At 41.3% G+C, this 21,127-nt stretch overlaps 1 protein-coding gene across 2 annotated transcripts; it reads right to left on the bottom strand.

Annotated features, from left to right (window-relative positions):
* Positions 1-244: 244 nt before the first annotated feature.
* On the bottom strand, positions 245-20,222 carry vit (vitrin). 2 transcript variants are annotated; one of them, XM_020604328.1, is made up of 22 exons: positions 19,804-20,222; positions 15,571-15,660; positions 15,274-15,339; positions 14,661-14,817; positions 14,435-14,568; positions 14,274-14,351; positions 13,525-13,707; positions 12,846-12,890; positions 12,379-12,417; positions 12,231-12,281; positions 10,231-10,293; positions 9,632-9,694; positions 7,637-7,711; positions 5,876-5,941; positions 4,964-5,026; positions 4,708-4,755; positions 4,101-4,166; positions 3,800-3,947; positions 3,617-3,720; positions 2,693-2,919; positions 2,100-2,613; positions 245-1,827 (listed from the first exon to the last, which is right to left on the bottom strand). In XM_020604328.1, the coding sequence occupies exons 2-22, from the start codon at positions 15,602-15,604 to the stop codon at positions 1,649-1,651; spliced, it is 2,403 nt and encodes an 800-aa protein (XP_020459984.1). In that variant the 5' UTR covers positions 15,605-15,660; positions 19,804-20,222; the 3' UTR covers positions 245-1,648. The 2 variants fall into 2 exon arrangements, with proteins under 2 accessions (XP_020459984.1, XP_020459994.1); XM_020604338.1 differs by lacking the exons at positions 12,231-12,281; positions 12,379-12,417; positions 12,846-12,890.
* Between the last annotated feature and the right edge of the window lie 905 nt (positions 20,223-21,127).

Here is a 21,127-nt window from a genome sequence, read left to right as displayed (position 1 = left end):
CAGGATTTCTTTGATCGTGAAGAAAACCTGAAAATGCAATAATTTTCAGGCAAGTTCTTAAGTTTCAAGCTTTTGTCTGTGATTTTTAGGCAGATTTGTGGATATTTATTCATAATAGACCTGGTGATATCTTTTAAAAGTGTAAATCTCACAATCTGAAAATATGATTTAGAAGAAAATAGCCACTTTAGGTTCTCTTCATTTTCTTTATTTTATTAAAAATTGGAAAAAGAATATTGACCAGTTATCTAAACATTAGCAAAATGCCTTTAATATGCATATGTACAAACAGGATATAACAGGGAAAAAAGACATAAATACTCTTTAAACAAAACTGAGAAATGCCTGCAAAGTTAGAAGCAACCACACTTGGAGAAAACTGATGAAATGATTTTTTCTGCTTTCACATCCACTTACTGGTTGCACATATGCCTCATTTCGACTACCACTCCACATCATCAGCTATCGTCTGCTTCATAATCTTTTGGAGGAACTTTAACAATGTCCCTGCTAACAAATCTCTCCTATTAGGAAGATCAAAATGCACCAATTCTGAGAAAGGATATCCTCTTTACAGAGAACTGTATAACAAGCACCATTTTATTAAGTTTATATAAAGTATGTTAAGCCATATGAGTAAGTGCTAGGCATGCTTTGAATCTACAATTCTCTGCAAGCACCGTATCCCATTAAGGTAGCTTTATAAGTATGACTCATTTTGTACCACTTGTCAGTAAGGCAGCCTTTATAAAGGTTTAAAAAGCTGTACTTGCAGTACTGTAGCTGCTTTATTAATGTTAATAAATGATTTACTAATGCTTTACTGAAGCTACAGGGATTTATTGTATTATGGCAGGATGTTTAAATGTGGCAAGAGTAGGCACAATAAGCACTGGCCTACACCTTTTCAGTCAATACCATGTTCTGAAGATAACACTAGTTATAGTTGGCAAATATATTTTGCACATGAAAATGTACATGGTCTGAATATGGTTGAACATGGCTGTTTTATTTTATGTTTGTTTGTTTTAAAGACTGAAACTAAACTAAGCTAAGAACAACTTCTCAGTTGCCGAGTAGTGAGAACTCCCTTTGGCTCCCCCAGCTTTTAAAAGCTTGTGCTGTAGGTACAAATTCCACCCATTAAATCTGCAGTTACTAAACACCAAGAAGTTGCTAATGAATGAATTTTATTCCAGATGTTCTGAAGCACTTTTCCAGATGGTGGGAAGTCAAACAGTGAATTAGAGTGGTTTGCACAAACTAAAAATCTACAAAGGCAGGGATATTTCAGAGCCTGGCAACCCAAATGTTGTTCTCATTAATGGTTGATAATTGATCTACAAAGCATTAGTAAATTGTTTATTTTAAAAAAGCAGCTCTTATTTACAGCTCATAAACCCATCATACTGGCTGACTTATTAGAACATATTTTTAATGATTAGGAATACTTTATGGCACCAACAAAGAATACCTGGCGCCACAGTATATATGAAGTGCCCAAATATCACTGTATGCAAACCCTTTACCACCATCTGTATATCTGGGACCAAATACTGCAGCCAATCCAGCACCACCGTCTGGGTGACACAGTGAGTAAATGTACTATCAGTGTCCCTCTCTCACCCTTCTCTCCACCTGTTCAGCCTCAGTTCCTGGGCTGGGAGTTGAACTCCTGGCAGATGTTGTGGATGATCTTGGGCACAAATTTGTAGAGGTTGTCAAACTCATCCACAAAGAAGGAGTGCTCTTTGTCAGGGTCTGTGGCGATGTACTCCAGCTCATCTGGGGCTGCCCAGGCGATGCCAATGGAGTAGGCGATTACACCTGGATCACAAGAGGGAATAGCAAATTACACACACAGGTCTCTTATGTGTCTCATCAAACATCCTGTATGACACATCGCTGTGGACACACACTAGAGGAAACAACTTTGATTCAGGGTCAAAGCCTTTTTCCTGTAAACAAAGTGTTGGAGATAAAAACAAAAATCAAGTTATCATGCATTTTTGAGTTAGTCAGTGAGGATTAAAAAGAACGATCACTGCTTGACCAAAAATTTCTTTATTTTTCAAATTCTGTAGCAGTTGACCTCTCACCTTGACGATGGACAGCCAGTGCGGGTGCCCTGACATCATCATAGGAGCGCCCATCTGTAATGACAATCATGATCTTGCGTTTGTTGGGTTTGGACTTGCTGAAAAGCTGCTCCGCAGCGTAGGTGATGGCGGCACCAGTGCTGGTACCACCGCTCCAGTAGTTGATGTGTTTGATGGCATTCAGGAGCTCGGCCTTATTGTTGTACTGGCCAAAGGCAAACTCCAGCCTCTGCTCATAGGTGTACTGTACAGCTCCGACCCGTGTGTCTGTGTCAGAGATCTCAAACTCCCGCGTGATGTTGGCCACAAACTGAAGCACCGTGCGGAAGTTGCCAGTTCCTACGCTGCTGGAACCGTCAATGACAAAGGCGATGTCATTGGCATTGAGGCATGTTTTGCTGCACACCAGGCGGTCTGTGTCACATACTCTCTTCACCAGTGGCTGCACAGCCTTCCTCAGGGCAAACCAGCTTGCAACAGGCAGGGAGAAGAAGCCGTTTGTCCGACACACAGCCTGTGGGATGAAAGACAGACTGCGTTTCAAACTGGTATGTCCTAATAACCACTAACACACCTCTGTCACAATATTCCACCTTGTCAACGAAGTTGGCCTCAACCAGGTTCTGCTTCTCATTGTCATCAGGGCCCTCAATGGTGACGAAGAATATGTTGATGCCAGACTCCCGAGCGAGGCGAGATGCTTCCTCCACCTTGTCTGTGGGCCAGCCATCCACTAGCACCACAGCCACATTGGGCGCTCCTCCTCGGTTTCCATTGGCATCGCTGAAATAGTGCTTGTTGATGTAGTAGAGGGCCTTTCCTGTCAAGCCACCAGAGGGCAGCAGAGAGAAGGTTACAAAGTCTGTGCTTAAAATGCTGGCAGACATTCAGGAAGGCGAGATGAAGGATTGGAGCCAATCTGTTCTTCACAAGCTGTAACATATGACTAGAATAACTCTTGAAAAAAATTAACTATTCAAGTGCTGATTATATACAGTCTAGTTTGTACACAGAAATACACTCATATCTATATAAAGTGCATTACTTTAACTATATTACCACAAAAATAGTGATATCCTGTTATTTAGCCTGTCATAGGATGGTTGGTGGTGTAAAGGTTGGCCGAGCAGGAGAAGCTGTTTTGTTGTATGATTAGAGAGCGCCTCTGGTCAAACACAAAAAAAATACTATTATGATGCAATATTTAGCATGTTATGAAGACATTTGCGTGCTAATGAATCAAACCAAAGCAAACCAGAAACCACACTTGTACTCTGAAAGTTGATCCTCGTTAGCTGGTAAAACCAACTGCTTTTTGGTCAGACCTCAGGACAAACACAGCTTACAGAACAAGGACTGTAATTTAGCGAACGGTCTGATTTGCATCTGATTTAGATTTTATTCTATCTTTGCATGTTAAAATGTGCCTGGATAGTAAACCATGTGATAATTGCCCCCCTTTCTCTTTCAGACTTATGTTTGTAAGCTTCTTCTGTGGCTGGCAGCAGGTCACTCACCCACATTGGAGAGGCCCCCCTTCTGCACAATCTTATCTATGGCTGACTTCACCTCTCTGGAGTTGGAGTAAGTCTTCAGATTGATCTCTGTCACAGGGTCATCCCTTCAGAAAAAACAACCAATCACATTATTTTTTCTTATTAAAAAGGTGTATAATAATACAACAAGAACAATGAAGTTACCCGTATTGAATGATGCCCATCATGGGCCCAGCCACACCCACGCTGATGGCCTGAGCTACCTCAGCTAGGAACTCCTTCTGGATCTTAAAGCGTCGCTTCCCAATGCTCCAGCTCCCATCCATCAGGAAGGCCAGGTCCACCTTACAATCTGCAAAAGTTCATGCCACAAGGTTACAGCAGTTAGTAGCATCGTTGGTACTACACCTGTTGTTAGCTAAAGTCCCATTTTGTAAAAATGTTCAACTTCGCACTTGAACTGAACAGTTTTTAGCAGGATCGTGAAAGAAATATATGGACATACTCTGATCTCCCTGTAACACAGGCTCGGGTGTTCTGGGTACAGGTTCCTGCTCCCCCAAGCTGAAGCCTGAAAATCAGGAAGCATAAATCTTCAAAAGAGATTTTAGCTAAAATCTACTCTAGACATTTTACTGCAAAAAAGATATTTCCATATATTTCACTGGAATTTTTGTGTCTGGACTTTTTTTGTGGCTTTTGTATGGAATAGTGCAAAGACATTTCAATTGGCAGTCATTACCTTCCCACCATTCAGGACAATTCAAACATCCAGTATGTTGTCATGAAAATATATCCTCTTAAATTTTTTACTCTTCCCCTGAAGCATGAGAAAATGTCAAGGCATATTTTTAGCTGCTCACTTTCCACAGATCCCAAACACTAACCAGTACTTGTTGTGGCAAAAATTATGTCGAACAGGAACTGAGTTTATCCGCCAGCAACCATACCATTTGACTTTGACTCCAAATCCCTTCAATTACAGGCTGAGCAGAAACCCAGATGATTTTCTTTGTATAGCCTCAGTTTGGTTTGTACTTACAGTCAGAAATGAGGAAAGCTATTCTTTTAGGAGCAGAAAGAGGTGCACTGTGCAGTGCGAGCGATCTTACCTGATTCATACAGGCTTATGTCTGCCTTCCAGCCATCCACTGGTTCCACTGCACAGATAATATCATATTTATAATATTATATCTGTGAGTTATACTCAAAAAGCAAAGCAGCTGTTAGAAAAATCTCACAATGTATTGAATAGAAGAGGAAGTGACAGAAAAGGTACCAAGGCTTTATTGATGTTATATGATGTGTCTAAGGTGATGCCACTGTGGATACAAAGAAGTGTTTGTAGCCATGGCAACCACTACTCACCTCTAGTATGGGTTGTATCCAGTGGCATCCTGTGATTGCCATCTGAGTCAGTGGACCGCGATGCTAAAAGTAAAGACATTATCACTGATGACAGACTGTGCCACAGGATGCATGTGAAACAAATGTAAACATGTATTACAGCCTGCTCCATGGTTTGTTTGGTTGGATGTGTGGTGGTATTTTTGTAGTATGTGCTGGGAATGGCTCAGCCACTCGGTATTCCAAACCATGTCCCTTCTACTTGGATGTGGAGGCTCAGCTGTGTCACCATAGGGCCTATAATCTGACAGTAAGGCTTTCTTGTGGGAAGTTGTATGAAGAGTTATGTCACTGAGAGAATACAGTCAAACAGGTTTTACAGAATGGAAATATAAAACCTGAACTCCTATACTTGTTAGTCTTCAGGAAATAGAACAGAAAAACACTTGCAGTACAATCCACAGTTATAATACCAGCGCTCATACTCTGAGGTATCACGCCTGTGATCCTGAGCTAGAGGAGGATGTTTTTAAACCCGTTAGTATGCCCACCGTGAACTTCTGAGAAAAAAAAGCACACATTTCCAAGGTTGTGATTGGACACATATTCTCCAAACCAATCCCAGGCAAGTGAAAAGAAAGGCTTTGTGTAGAAATATCACCTCGCATGCACAAATATTAAACTTACTCTCTGCTCCTTTTTTTCCACAAGTTTCTCATATGGCAGGCAGATGGCATATACAGTAAACACAATGTCCTGAGACACACATTGCACACATACTTACAGATGGAGTCAATTCAACAGATGCCCAGCTATATCAGTCTCACAAACATGCACATGCAGATTATATGGACTGAAAGTGCAGCAACCTTCCATGGTGAATCTGGGCAGTAATGATCATGTTGTGCTGTCTTTAGAGGGAGGTTGACATACCTGTAATCTCAGGTGTGTCTCTCTCACTCCATGTGTATCCTGAGTCTGGAACTGCATAACTAACATCTGAATGCACACCAGACAAGGTGGAAGTATCAGCAACCAATGACAATCACATCAGCCTCTGCTGCACTTTCTTTTTGGTGCTAATTAGCAAATGTTAGCATGCTAACAGCAAACTAAGAGGGTGAACATATAGAATTATACAGTACCTGGGTGTTAGCACCATGGATGCATTAATATAACACACAACCCTTGTCATGCATTCTTGCAGTTTCTTGTTCGGTGGTAAGTGTATTCACTTCCTGTTTACTGTGCCTGGACTATGTGGCGTGTGCTACCAGATAGTTTATGGATTAAGCTCACCGATTTCTAGGTTTATCTGAACATCTACTAATTTTTGAGTCATAACATACCTGCACTACCTATACACCTGTGTTACAGAATATCTAGCTAATTTCCAAATTTGACTTGCTACTTTAGGTCAGCTAGCCTAGAAGCTGGGCTAAGCTAGAGAGAGAGCGATTAACCTCCTCCTTTCTCTTGCTCAGAGTGCCGCATGTTCAGTTATTCCTCTGTCTCCTTTAGTGATAATGGTACTTGTAATAAATGTCAAAGTTTATTTTACAAACTAAATTATGACAACCCAGAGTTGAGACCAGGACGCAGGGTCGCAGTCTTACACAACTCTCTGCAGTCTCTTTGCAGCTGCTACCCACCCAAAACTCCCAGTACCCCATAAAGACTGTGTCTGCCCCCCCAACCACCTAAATGATATAAATCAAAGATCACCTCAAGAGGAGTTATTCAAGGAACCTAATTAATATTAAGATGACTCTTGTTATAGAACAAAATAACAGGACAATCACATGTGGACTAATAAATATCAGATATCTCTTGTCTAAATCTCATCACACTGATTTACTGTGTCTTACTGAAACCTGGTTACGGCAGGAAGAATGTGTCTAAATGAATCCACCCCACCTGGTCACAGTTAACTATCAACCCTAGATTGATTAATAAGCTTGAAACTATTAAACTAATAGGCTTGAAACTATTAAGTGTCCAGTTTCGATGCCTTAGGTCAGAACAAGATCAGGGGTGTGATTAAAACAGTGAGTGGGTTTATTTACAGTTTGAGAAAAGCCAATTGAGTCTAATAACGAATTGAATGCACTGCCAAGGCTGTCATTGTCAGCATCCACATGAATATTAAAGTCACCCATTATGATTATTTTATCTGTACTAAACACTAAATCAGACAGAATTCAGTTAAAAACTCTAAATAAGGGGCAGGTGGACAGTATACAATAAATAGAAGTGGCTTTTGAATTTTACAGTTTGGGTGTGAGAGATTCAGAGTGAGGCTTTCAAATGAGTTATAACTCATTCAAAATCTCTTTAGCACATCCATGTTGTGAACATTAGCGTACTGACATTAGTATTTAGCTCAAAGTAAAGCCTTACAGAGCCACAAGCACAGCTTTAGAGCCTTGTTTTGACAGATGACGATGAGTTAATACAGTCTAGTTTAATCAAACTTCAGCCACATTTAACTCTTGACACCTTCTAGTTTGTTTAAAATCATGAATGACCAAAGATAAGTTATGTTCATTTATGTGCAACATGAAATGTATAATTGCAAACCTTCAAAGTAACTCTTCTGTTTGTCTTACCTTAGTATGTTTGAACATTGATTAAAGCATTTAAATTACAATATAGTTATGAATTGTTAAAGTAGGATGAACAATACTCTGGTACCTGCTGGTTGTCTCCCTCCTGGGAACCAATCAGGATGAGGATAGGAGGGGGGTGTCCAATCCCGTCTGGGTAAAGCTGTGCAGGAGAAGTTCAGAAAGCTGCATTCAGGATAATTTTCAAGGAGAAGTGTACGCAGTAGTCAATCAGAGAGACAGTGGATGAAAGGTTGCTTTAGTGAAGCTGAATCTTGAATAGTGATAGATGTTGTGTTTCTCATTCTTCTGTTTTCTGGCATCAGTATTTGTTCACACAGAATCAAAGATTTAACTTAAAATGTCATGCAAATTCTTGCATAGATAATAATTCAAGCCCAAACAGCTTAGCAAAACCATAACAGTGCATGACATGAGTCTAAACTTGGAGAGTCATGACAACACACTTCACTTAACCCCTCCCTGCTGAAGATGGACACCTTACACAAACACATAGCCAGCAGGGCCTTTGTTTAACAGCCTGCCACCCAGTAAAGCATGGGAATATTATTCTAAAGTTTGGGTCAAACCAGGGACAGTGTAGATAGTAGGATTAGCCTAATCTGCTGCTGGTCAAATGCCCAGCATTGTACAGCAGACATGTGTTGTTTTTTCTGATGAAACAGGTGCTTTACTTTCTCTATCACAGCCACTTCAGTGATCACTGCAGCCAAAAGGTCAGAGTGGGGTCAGTTATACTGACTTTCATCTTGAGTTGTCATTCTCTCTAAAATATACCTTTAGGAGAGCTCATAATATGCATGTTTCCTGGAAAGTCATAAACCAAATTTGCTTTTTAACACGACACAGAAACCTAGCAAACTGAATCCTCACCTTTGACTGAGGATTTACATGAATCTACACGGTTGTCAAATGGGCATATTTCATCAAGAACATGAGGCTAAACTAGATCGTAACATTTTCCGAAAGCTGAGCAATAACCCGGAACACCTGTTTGCTGGCAAACAACTGGGGAGGAAAAACCTTCAACTCGTAAATCAGAGTTCAAAACTCTGGCATTGGCAAGTATTCATTCTGCTGGAGTGACCTTGAGAAAGACATTGATTTGCTTCAGGCCCCAGGGGTGCTTCTGTGTAGCTGATCCTGACCTCTGACCTCAAGCATAAAGAATTTCCCTGAGGGGATCAATAAAGCATCAAATTATTATCTACAGGTTGCAGATCTGAATAGCTGCTCTCTGCACTGATCAGACCTTTCTGACACATACCTGAACAGCAGCAGTGTAATCAGACAAATAACACAGTAGCTCGAAACAGCTCACACTGTCATTTAGGAATTCCATCATACAATCAGCCATCATTTAAATGGATATAATCCTGTCCTATTTTAAGGATCCGTGGTTTTGCATTCCACTGAAGAGCACTACTCATTGTGCCAAACCTCAACTGGTTTGAAAGGCGAGAGCTTTCTATTCTTGACAGGCAGCAGAGCTGACCCAGACCCTGCTGCCCCGTGGATTGGGTCATGCGTCTCACGGGAAGCAACACTGGCTCACTTGATGCTGCTGCTTTCATCTCTTGCTCCCTCTTTGCAAGCATTTGCAAGGGAGGGGAAGAGGCCAGACCAGATAGGACCTGGAATAAGATGCTATTATAGCAGTGACTGAGCACGTTTCTCATTGTGGCCTTATCTAAAAGAGACAGCTGAGAGTTTGCTGCTGTCTCAGACAGAAAGATATGGCACAAGAAGAATTCATGACACTTTCATCAAGTCAGTGCTTGTCTTCGAGGTATATTGACATACTCATGTTTCCATGCTGGGTTTTGTAAAAATCTGAGAATCTGCTTGTATTTCCGCCCATTGTTTATAGAGAACCAGCCATGCCCTGAACCGCAGCATCCCACAGAAGGTCAACATTAGCACTGCTTTAAAAACATTTCAACCAGAGTTTTATTGCCCTAGTCATGCCCCTGTGTGATCAGACCTGTCTACTTCTCTACAACTGTGAATGTGTCTGCTTGTGCAGTCTGAGGACTCCCACTCTGGGTCTGGAGATACTCACCAGGGTTGGACTGGCTCATGGTCTGAGTCCGCTCGGGTGCGGCTGGCTGAACCCTGTTAAAAACTGTATGTAGCAATGAGAAACAGGCAGATATAAATACAGAAGAGAAGCAGAGTAGAAGAGAGCTTCAGGCCTGGGGCTCCATCCACAAATGCAGCCCAGCTGTTTTATTTTGAGTGGAGCTGAAGGAATTTTTTTCTCAGCATGATATAAAAAAAATAAAAGGATATATGCTGGGTGTGTTTACAGGCTTTAGCTCAGCTTCATTTGCCTCTTTTCATCTCTAAAAATGAAAACATGAATAAAAGGATGTGTCTGATGACAAAGAACAGCGGGTATTGTGAAAGGAATGTCAGCTAGGATGCTTGATAGTGGACTGATTAGTGATGACCCTGGGGGTGAAGGTTACAGGTGCTTATGGCCACAAGAGTCAGACTTATAGCATCTACATCTCCTGGAGATGTAGATGCTATAAGTCTGGAGTTCCAACAAAGACATGCATTACCCCCTGCTGCCCTTGACCCACATTCCCTGTCAGTCCCTCCTTGTGTACCTGTTTGTCACTCAGTGCATGTGTGTGTGTTAATGATGAGGCTGACCTGGGCCAACTGGAGAGGATGGTTGTCTCCTGCTAGCTGACCCTGCGTCTGGTCTGCGCAGACCTGGAACCAAAATTGGGAAACAATGATATGAAATAACACTAAACATCTTAATCTGCTGATAGTTAAAGGCTAATATGTTAGCTATTGTAGACTGATTTGGTGACCAAGCAGGCAAAATGATCATTGTCTTAGACTAGTGCTAATAGTTCTAAAGTACAACCCCAAATCAGAAAAAGTTGGGACTATATGTAAAATCAAAATTAAAACTGAAAATAGTGATTTGTAAATCATATGTGCCTCGTACTGAAAACAATACAGCAGCACACTATTTGATGTTATACCCCATCAATTTTATTTTGTTCAAAATAAACAAACACTCACTTTAATCCTGATGTGAAAAGTATTGGGACAGTAAAACATTTACCACGGTGTGATGTTGCCGTTCCTTTTCACAACACATGAAAAGACGTTTATGGAATGAGGACACCAAGTGATTAAATGTGTCAGGTGTCATTCTTACAGCAAACAAGTCTTAAGGTGCACAACAGTCCTGGGTCTTCGTTGACATAATTTGCATTTCAAAATTTGACACACACTGCAGGCAGGCTAGTCCAGCACTAACACCCTTTTCCTCCTCACCCATGTCTTGGTAATGTGTACAGTATGAAGTTTTGCATTGTCTTGTATAAATATACATGGGTGTCCCTCGAAAAGATGTCATCTTGAAGGCAGCATGTGTTGCTCCAAAATCTCTGTGTATTTCTCAGCATTAATGGAGCCATCACAGAAGTGTAACCTTTGCCAAGGGCACTGACAGGACCCCAGACCATGACCCACCCTGGCTTTTGGACTTGTTGCTGGTAACAGTCTGGATGGTCCTTTTAATCTTTGGTCTGGAGCACACGGTGTTCATTCCTTTTTTATTGTAGTGCCTGACACAGGTGTGCCAAAGTAATCCTGAGCCCATGTGGTTATATCCCTTATAGAAGAGTGACAGCTCCTGATGCAGCGCCATCTGAGGGATCTGAGAGCATGGTCATCCATCTTAGGCTTGAGCTCTTGCCCTTTATGCACTGAAATCCCTCCAGATTCCTGGAATCTTTTAATTTTGTTATGCACTGTAGAGGGTGACATATCCAAATCCCTTCCTATCTTTCTTTGAAGAACATTGTTTTTAAACATTTCAATAATTTTCTCATGCATATGCTGGCAAACTGGTGGCTTTGGATGGATTTACTGTAAATTTGGTTCAAAAATTAATGGTGTCCTGAGGGTATATCCTGATGACTCTAGTTTTCATCTAGTGCCACCATCAGGTCAGAATTTTAATTTGGCTGGTACTTTATGACCAAATATAAACTAATGGCATTCCTATCAGCCTCAGCTCTAAATTGTTTTTGGTATTAAATGTTAGCATGCTTAGAACATTGACTAAAAGTAGGTCAACTAGAGTTCCCTCTTCACAGTTATGTCCCTCTGCCAACCAGTCAGATTCACATGAATGGGACAGATGTGAGGTCACAGTGACCTTAACCTTTGACCACCCAAAAGTTCGTCCTTGATTCCAAGCAGACATTTGTGCCAAAATTTATGGAAACTCCCTCAAGATATCACGTTCACAAGAATGGGCTGACCGGATGGACGGACAACCCGAAAACATTGTCACTGAAACGTTAAATAATGAGACAGGAGTAATCAGGGCTTACTAATACAGAGTAAATATAGAGGAGTTGAATCTGACTGAGTGCTGTTTTATTTGAAAGACAACAATACAGGAAATGGGCTTCCCCAAAACATTCTGGTTTGGCCCTCTGTTAGCAGACTAGTAAAAGTATTTTAAAGCAGCTGTACACACAGAGAACAGATGCCATGCAGAGCTTATGTATATCAATACAGACCAAAAAGAAAGAAAGCAAGGAAAGACAGAGCAAAGGTGGAGGCCATTTCTACCAAAGGTAGAATGAAACAAACCAAAAGAAGATTAAAGTTTGATTTACCTGCGTTGGCACGCAGTGGGAATCGACTGGGATAGGAAGCTCCTCGGAATACTTTGAAGAAATGCCATGGTTTAGTTAAACTTGAATTGTTTTATGTGGTGTAAAGGGCTTTCCAAGAGGTGCAGGATCAGTGATAGTACCGACATACCTTGGCTGGGAATCTTTCCTTGACCATTATGGGACTGTCCTACACCAATAACAGAATGTGGGCAAATTTAGATAAAAAAAAAAATCTTTGGTTACAAGTAGATTATCTAGAAATATAGCAAATTCTACATAGTTTGTTTTTAGTATGAACCTATAACCCAGGGCACAGCCCTATTGTTTTACGTTTTTGGCTTAAAACAGGTGAACAGGACTGATTTCACATACTAAATACACAAGTTATCCCACTGATAAAGACTAACTTGCTTTAAAAACAAAGCCGCCAGTTCCTTTAACATAGAATAAATGATAAATCCCAATATCCACAATTTCTAGAAGACTTGTGTGAAGCAACACCCCATGCTTGGTGTGCACACATATTCCTACAACACCACCGCTCTGACTCATGCAACCAAGATTAAAAATAAAGAAATAACCCACAGTGTTGACCCGTTACTTTGCTTCACTTACTTGAACTCGCGGCTGCCACAGAGGCAAGGTACGGGTGACTGCTGCCTAGATAGAAGAAAGACAGATGTGGTGCCAATATGGAGTGGAGTGGAGAGAGATAATGTTACAGAGATGTCTGGGAGGTCGTGGGGCACACAGCCCATCTCATTTACACACATACCTTCAGATACTGCAGCATTGTCTACTCAGTGTATCTGCATTTCTAGCCAAAATGAGGCAGATGACTCAAAGCGATTACCGTCTGATAATGTTTTCATTTAATAAGAGTGATGAAAGGTCTGGTGATCAAGTGTACAGTTAAGTCAGTCAGTCAAGCATATGAGCAGCACTACACAAACTTCATCACTGACCAGCTGTAATTTGTTGTAATTGAAGCTGTGACTTGTAATTACCAGCCACAATCATTCATCTTCATCACTCAGTTTAACACAAATGAAAACTTGTTCTGGCAAAAAGAGAGATTCTAGTTACAAGCTGCTACTGTTAGTTTTACATGTGCTAGGGCGGCACACTAGCTGCGATGGATCATCTGTGTGGATTGGTTTTACTGGATCATTAAGAGCATCCTGCATCCAAATAAATACACAATCCGCCACATCACATACACAGATCCATTGATTCATAAGAAAGAATTCACTTTTTGTACATGTATGCATCCAAGTGTGTTTGTTTAAATCACCTGCAGCCCTGACTTTATGCGCAGCAGTTCGAGCCTTGGCAGTGGTGGGTGGTGGCAGAGGTGTAGTGGTTGTAGGAGCCGGGGTAGTGGTGGTGGTAGTGGGTTCAGGAGTTGTAGTTGTGGTGGGTGCTGTTGTCACTGGCAGCACTGTGGTGACCGCAGTGTATTTGTCCTCCATCTGACCTGTGAGGAGATGGGTGGATGAAGACGGATGTATACAAGATGGATGGAGAGGAAGAGCCTCTACGGAATCACTGCGTTGTAATACATTCTTGACATTCTTCACCAGACTACAGTGCTCAGACTCCTCACTCAACCTGAGTGAAGTTCAACATGCCAGAGTCAAGAGCAGAGACATCAATGTATTAATCTTTTGTTCTCAGAAAGCTCTGATCTGGTGATTTGTACACTAAAAGTCATCTAGATAGCATTTCAGTGGCTATATTGCAATGTGAAACAAGTCCTAATTACATGCTGAAATGTAATGAACAGATAGAGAACAGTATATGTAATCTAGACATCTTTTACCTGTTTAACCAACATTTTCTCAGTATCTATACCAAGATTTATAGATGTCTCTTGAATTGCAACTTAATACTCTGTGCACATAATGGATCTACGTCAGTGTTTTAGTGTTGTGAAACACTGCGTATCCGTCAATGCCCCAAATGACAAAATTAATCTAATGCACTTAAATTCATATTTACATAAATGATGTATGATGTGTATTAAAAACTCTCTCCTCTCACTTGTCTTCACATAGGTTGGTCTTGACGGGACATAGTCCAGAGTAGATGGGTAGATCACTCCTTTCTTGGGCTTTCCCACTGAAACACACCAGAGTCAGCTGTTGGCTGGAGGGCTAATTCTGAAGAACTGTGTTGATCATTGTTAACTTCATCATTAATACCTGAGACAACAAATGACTCCCTCCACTTAGGCAAAGACAGAGAGCGCACCCCGTTGGAATTGCTGCCTTTGTAGGTGTCTTGCCCGGCCATCTTCCTCACTATCACCTTTCCTCCTGTGTCAGTGATGACGCCACTGTAGACAGTTTTCATCAGATATAACAGTTAAACAGTTGTTTTGACTGATGACACACAGGTTTATTTTGCATTCATCACTCCACTGGTAACCTGTGGATGGCTGCGTTGCAGATGCTGGAGATGGACGCGAACACGTCCGTCCCATAGACTTTCTGCTTCGTCTCCTTACAATGTGCAGGACATTTGACTATGAACTCTGGGAGGTTGATCTTTCCTGCTCTGACATCGCACTCTATGTCTGGAACAACTGTGGAGGGAAGAGGTAGTGGAGCATGATGGTTCATGACAGGACGAGTCAAGACTGTCTTTCAGATGTTGAGGTCTTATACAACCATTATTTCGACAGCATTTCAATTAAATTGGAAACAATTAGTAGATTAATTGATTAGCCAATTGACAAAACAATCTACCATTATCTTGCTAATAAAATAATTGTGAAAGTTGTTTTCTAAACAAAGTGCAGAGTGTGGACACTCCTCAAATGTAGGTTTTGTTGCTTTTCTTTGAGTTATGTGATAAATAAATTAATATACAAATAGTTCATCAGATAAAACAATTTGATAAAGATTATATCTGTTTGTGGCCAAGAAATATTGCAAGCTTTTGCACTATGAAGTGATTTTCTGAATGAGAGCTGACTGCAGGGGAGACAGTAACACTGGGACTGACGGAGATTAGAGACTTGCTTGTCGATGATGTCTACCTTGCTTTGGTTTCTTGTTCTTTGATCCGTTAGGCTTTGCCCAGCAGCCACAAGGCAGGAGGAGCGCTGTGGGCGAGGCAGAGGCAGTTTTACATGATAGCAGACTAAGTAAAATAATCATCAGTGTGTTTACTGTATACATAAGACCTTTATCATCAGCAATGCTGCTGTTTGATGGTGTTAATGTTCAGAAAACTTTAACAACACTCAGAATATTTTGGAAATATGAAACACTGTAGACCAGGATGATATATTTAAACCAGCGTACTCCTGCGGAGAGACAAACGGGTTGCTCACCGAAGCAAATGGCAGTGAGTAATACTCTGATCATGATGGATGATGCGCTGGTCAGCAGGTCAGCTAGATGTCCTTGTATAACCTTCCAACCTTAGAGAGATAGAGAAGAGAGACAGCAGAACATCACTGTCCTCTGAAACCCACTTCCTGATTCCTGCTTACACACTGAAAGTAACTTTAGTCAACATTTGTGAGTGCGACAAGTGTTGCAGTGCCCTCTGGAAACAACACATAGTAAGAATGTGGTGGCATGGAGATAGCCCGTGCAGAGAGTTTGGGTTAAATAGCAGACTTGGGACTAGCGCTACACAAAGAATTGAGAGACTATTAAAGCTATTGTGACCAATAAAATACTTTGAACACATTTATTACACATTTATTTATTATTGAGTTGGGTTGATTCACCTACTTAAAAAATCTGTTAAATGTAATAAGGGTTTTACTCCAGCATTGTTTCTTGTTCCAACTGTTATAAAAGGCTGTGAAAATAAGCAGAAGCCTCAGTGCGAACATCTGGGCTCTGAGATAAACTGTACATTATGTAAAAGTCCTCCCAGTTAGAGAGCACACGCTGGCATAATTTAATGTCTGAGGAATGGAGAACTGTGTTTGATCATATGCCCTCTTTGTTTGACATCAACAGCCGCATGAAGCTGGATTCCAGTTTAAAATACTGTTCAGTCTGTTTACAGTAAACACAGAAAATGTATTTCTGCCTGTAATTGAAATTGAATCGTTATACCCATGTAAAGACATAAATCAAAGTCAAAGCCTGTGTTAGCGAGAACAAGACATCATTCCTGAACAGCACAGTCTGAGCTAAGCCAGAGAAAGTCTTCACAGGCTGGAGGATGATCTACAAATGAAAGCAACCCCAGTTCCTGCTGTGCTGCTGAGACAGTGGAATGGAGCTCCTTACTGGGAAGGTGATGAATGAGGCCTCCCTGTAACAGAAGAATGCAAACCTCCCACGAGGGTGGCATTATTTCTGTCACTGCTGCCACACACCAGCAGGTTGAATCTGGTCAAGTAGGAACACATGGTCATACAAACTCTGAGGCAGGGTCAGATGTGATGCAGTTCATACTGACATGTAAAAAATATTGTACACTTGTTTTATCCATGAGGAGGATTTATGACTAGAAGGTGGACAGCTATTTTTTCAGCTACTAGGGTGCCCTGGAGCAAGACCTTTAACCTCTATCTCCTTCAGTCAGCTGCTCAGTGGCCGACAGATCACACATTTTGACCATTTTGGTTTCATCAAATGTAACTGGTCACTTAGTGGTACACAAAGTGGGCAGTAACAGGAAAACACTCACATTTTCTCCAAACTGAATTCTGTTTCCCGGCACAAACTTAACCACAGAAACAGATAAAGTAAAATAATTTGTCAATACAGTTTACTCATTTTCTTACTTAAAGTTAGATGAGACGATTGACGCCACTCTCATGTTTTACAGTAAATATGAAGCTACATCCAGCATAAAATTATCAGCCCACCTTATCATGAAGACTGGAAACAGGGAGAAGCTGTTAGCCACCTCCAAAGTAACAAAATCCTTGGTGTGTTGGAGTGGTTGCCCACTAACCTGAGCCAAGACTCCGGAGCCATGCTAGCTGTTTCCCTGTGTTTCCAGTCTTTACAATAAACTAGAGTAAATTCCCACACTCAATATGAAGCTGGCTTCACATTTAATGTACAGACATGAGAGTGGTATCAGTCATTTCTTTTGATTCTCTGCAAGAAAAAGAAAAGCTTTTCCCTAAAATGTCAAACTATTCCTTTAAACTCAAGAATGAATCCCCAGCTGAAACAACAGCATCCTGCACTGCTTCCTTTACCACACTGGTGTAACGTATCAGTCCTGCCACTCTAGAAAACACAAGTGTCATGATTATTAGGTGTTACCTCTACCAACCATTTCCATGCACAGTTTTATATTGTAGCTTCTTAACACTGCCAACATATTATGTTAAGGTAAGTCCTAATACAGCTGCAGTTGGCAGTGATAGAGCTTTCTGCAATGCAGCCCAACATTTTTTTAACAATCATGAGCACTGACATGATTTTTCCACAGTTCTGTGCTTTGACAGGCAGGTAGAGCACTGCTGCACAGTCAGAACTACAATTTTGTCCTTGCGGGGGAAGAAAGCTGAGGCTGGGAACAAGCCAGGACAGAAATGCACATCTACAGTACAGGAGACCGACCTGCAGCATGGGAGAGGTGAGTCAGCATGCGTCACTGGATATAACCAGGTACCAAGTGGATCTGTCATATACATGTGAACTGTAAGCATTCTAGAGGAAGACTTCATTTACAACTGTCTTCCTCTGAAGAGTCCTTTTGCAAAAGACATGACATTGTTGTAGGAAAAAATGAAATGTGAAAAAATGACAATAATTTGAGACCTTTTAATTTGTGTTCTCGGTGCCAGCCTCTAAAAGCCTCCTCCAGGCAACGAAATGCAGGGCAAATGATATCCCTTGACAAACACTGGGGAGTTTCCTGTACAGCAGATAATACTATAGAGACTTGGGGGGAACTTGTAGATTCACACACACACACACACACACACATTTTTGGCACTTAGCAGGTCTTTTACATTGACTTACATTCATTTCCTGGAACCTTAAACATAACCACTACTTTCCTAATCTTACCATAACCTTAATAAAACAAACAAACAGAGATCTGGGATAACTTAGCACATGCTCAGATAGCTTTGAAGCATGCCACAGTACTCTGGGACTCATCACTTACCAGGGTGGGTTTCATACTTTGCAGGTGTTGTACTGTATATTTTGCATACACCTGTATTAAACTTAAAATAAGCCATGGGTTATATCTGTAGCACAGCTTCAGCTCGCCTCTGTGGTCATATCAGTTACATTCGCCACCATACTGAGCATCTAATTTCAGCTGGGTGGGGACTCAAATCAAACAAACTGTCCACATGGTGACGATTAACTATGAGAAACTATATAAAAACAAGCAAAGTGAATTTCACTATAACACTGCAAAAGATGAAAGGGGTCCTGGGTAGCTGTAGAAAACCCAGCAGCTCAGACAGGTCCCATAGTTTTAGGAATCAAAGGACACAGTTCAGTATAAATTTCTCATTACACTGTGGATTACATGCACAGCTCAACACAAGGCCAAGCTTTTTTCACAAAGCCTATTGCACTGCTGTTGCAGTGGCACTAACAGTTTAATGTCCTGCTGGCAAAGCTATGTCTAACGTTGATGCATTAGCAGCAGCAATCTGATAATGCATCACATAAAGCACACCTGGCTGCGACTGCAACAAGGCTACTAAAAGAAACAGGCTTATTTGAGCATCACAACCAGCTGAGAACTTTGTTTTACCATGTCTCTGATTGATGGCATGCCTGAAGTGAGACAGTATTTATACACACCCAGTGCCAGCATTCAAAGGTGTCAGAATAACTGTACTGTTAGCACGTCAGATGTGCCAAGTGCTGTGGCAACATGCCAGCTAAAGAAAGACAGGAGAGATCCGACACACAGGAAAGCTAACATGTCTCTACAAGGTCATTTCTGTAGCCATTTTGCGCTGCTGCTCTATTTATTTACCGAGCGCTAAACATTCTGAATTACTTCAGTTCTTGGCACCAGTATTAGTGCAAGCCACAGCTTGTAGAGTGCGGCTGGACATATTATATAGAGGCCACCTGTGCTTCACTGGGCTCCTTCAAAACACACAGAAATCTCACACATAATGTTTTCTACGCTGGCAAAAAGGAGTCATTTGAAAATAATCGGTATCGCAACAAAGCTGGATAATTTTTCCTCAAATCACATTGTTAAATCAGACGCAGGCTACACTATGAATGAATAATTATTTTTCACTCAGCTAAAAACTTCACCTAAGGAAACGGGTGTTTACTAAAAAAAGGAGAACAGAAAGTTAAACACAACCTGAATATAATCAACCCGTGCGCCACTTGGATGATCTGTCAACTCCTCCAAGCTCCACTGAAATGAATCAGTCATAAATTACAAAGGAAAAAGATTAATAACATTTTTAAACGCAAAGAAAACCTCCTGCAGTGTTGATTAAAATTCCCCACAGACCTGATTATTAAGTGCGCTTTGACGCAAAGGGCATCAACTGTGCGCACGAAGTATTTAAAACACTAAATCCCAAATTCACACGTGGAGCCATTTTCTCTTCAAAATCCTCATCTCCGCAGAGCACTGAATTTACCTGTGAAGGAAAAATAATCCTCCAGGCGTTAGAAGAAAGAATTTCTTGCGCAATTTCCCCCCGAATCCTTACAGTTTCATTGAAAAGCAGTTTGGACCAGCGGGTGTGTTTGTGAGCGCTGAACGACTCCACCTGGACTTTTACTCCTGCGTAATCGGAGGGTTTATTAAAGTGGAGAACGGGACGGGGCCAGAGTCGCCCTGTTTGTCCGTCCCACTTCAGGCTCCCAGCTCTTCACCCAGAGAGAAGAGGATCAGTAACCAGGAGGAGAGGATGCAAGGAGCTGGCAGCATTAAGTGCAAGCATCTTTTTGTATGTCTGACAAAAGCAACACGTATTTTAATAGTTTTAGTGGAAGAATGCCTTCACACTGGCATTTTAAGCTACACCTTATTCGTCGTGAAAGGCAGGAGCTGTGACTCTGACTGTCTGTTCTACAGCTCTCATCCAATGACTGGTGTCAATTTACACCAGAGCACCAGAGCAATCACTCCTCCTCCACCGAATAAACCAATCAACACCTGTTTGGGAAACAGACACCTGAAGTCACATCCATTGCCACTTTGGGTTTGTGGCTTTTGTTTGCTATTGGGGTCTACAGTACATGTGCACCCTCCGTACACACGCAGCACACACACACCACAGGATGTTGGTTTATGCATGTTGGCACACAAACCGCTGCTATTATGAACTATAGATGATAGTGCTGAAGCTGCCTGCTGTTTTGACTTAAAGGTCTTAACAGCTGGCTGCTCTAAAAGAGCTCATTGTGTGTGTGATTGTGATCTTTGCAGAAACCACCTCAGGAACCCTTTCAACATTAAACCTTAATGACTCAGGTAAATAATTATACATTGATGTTGCTAGAAAAAAAAGCTTAGAAGAAAGATTACGATCTATTTCAGGGTGGCTGATTTTACTTTCAACAGTGTCATTAATCTGAAAGTTTAAGAAAGTTGTCCACCATACCCATAGATCACCGGAAAAGGTTCCACAGTTTTCTGCGCTTCCTTTGCTCTGACCTGCTTTTAGCTGACTGACATGATAATGTGTGAGTAGATAGAGATGTATAATCTATGTGCAGATGGTATTTCAAAGTGCAGAGTCTGGCATCTTTTGGGGAATGTAGGATATATGGGAGATTTGATGGCCCGAGTGCCAGTACTCTGCTGACTCAGCTGAGGACATGTCAGTGTTTCTTTTTGTCTTACTATGTTACTGAGTGGACACTATCATCAGTACATTTTGAGAAGATTTGGGTATTGCATTACTAAATGTAATAATATCCCATTTGGATTGAGTGGTTGCCAAAAAAAGTATTTGT

The sequence above is a fragment of the Monopterus albus genome, unplaced genomic scaffold, assembly GCF_001952655.1.
Source record: "Monopterus albus unplaced genomic scaffold, M_albus_1.0 scaffold3.1, whole genome shotgun sequence".
NCBI lineage: Eukaryota > Metazoa > Chordata > Actinopteri > Synbranchiformes > Synbranchidae > Monopterus > Monopterus albus.
Note: the sequence above shows the minus strand (reverse complement) of the source record. Positions and strands in the feature narration are given on the sequence as shown.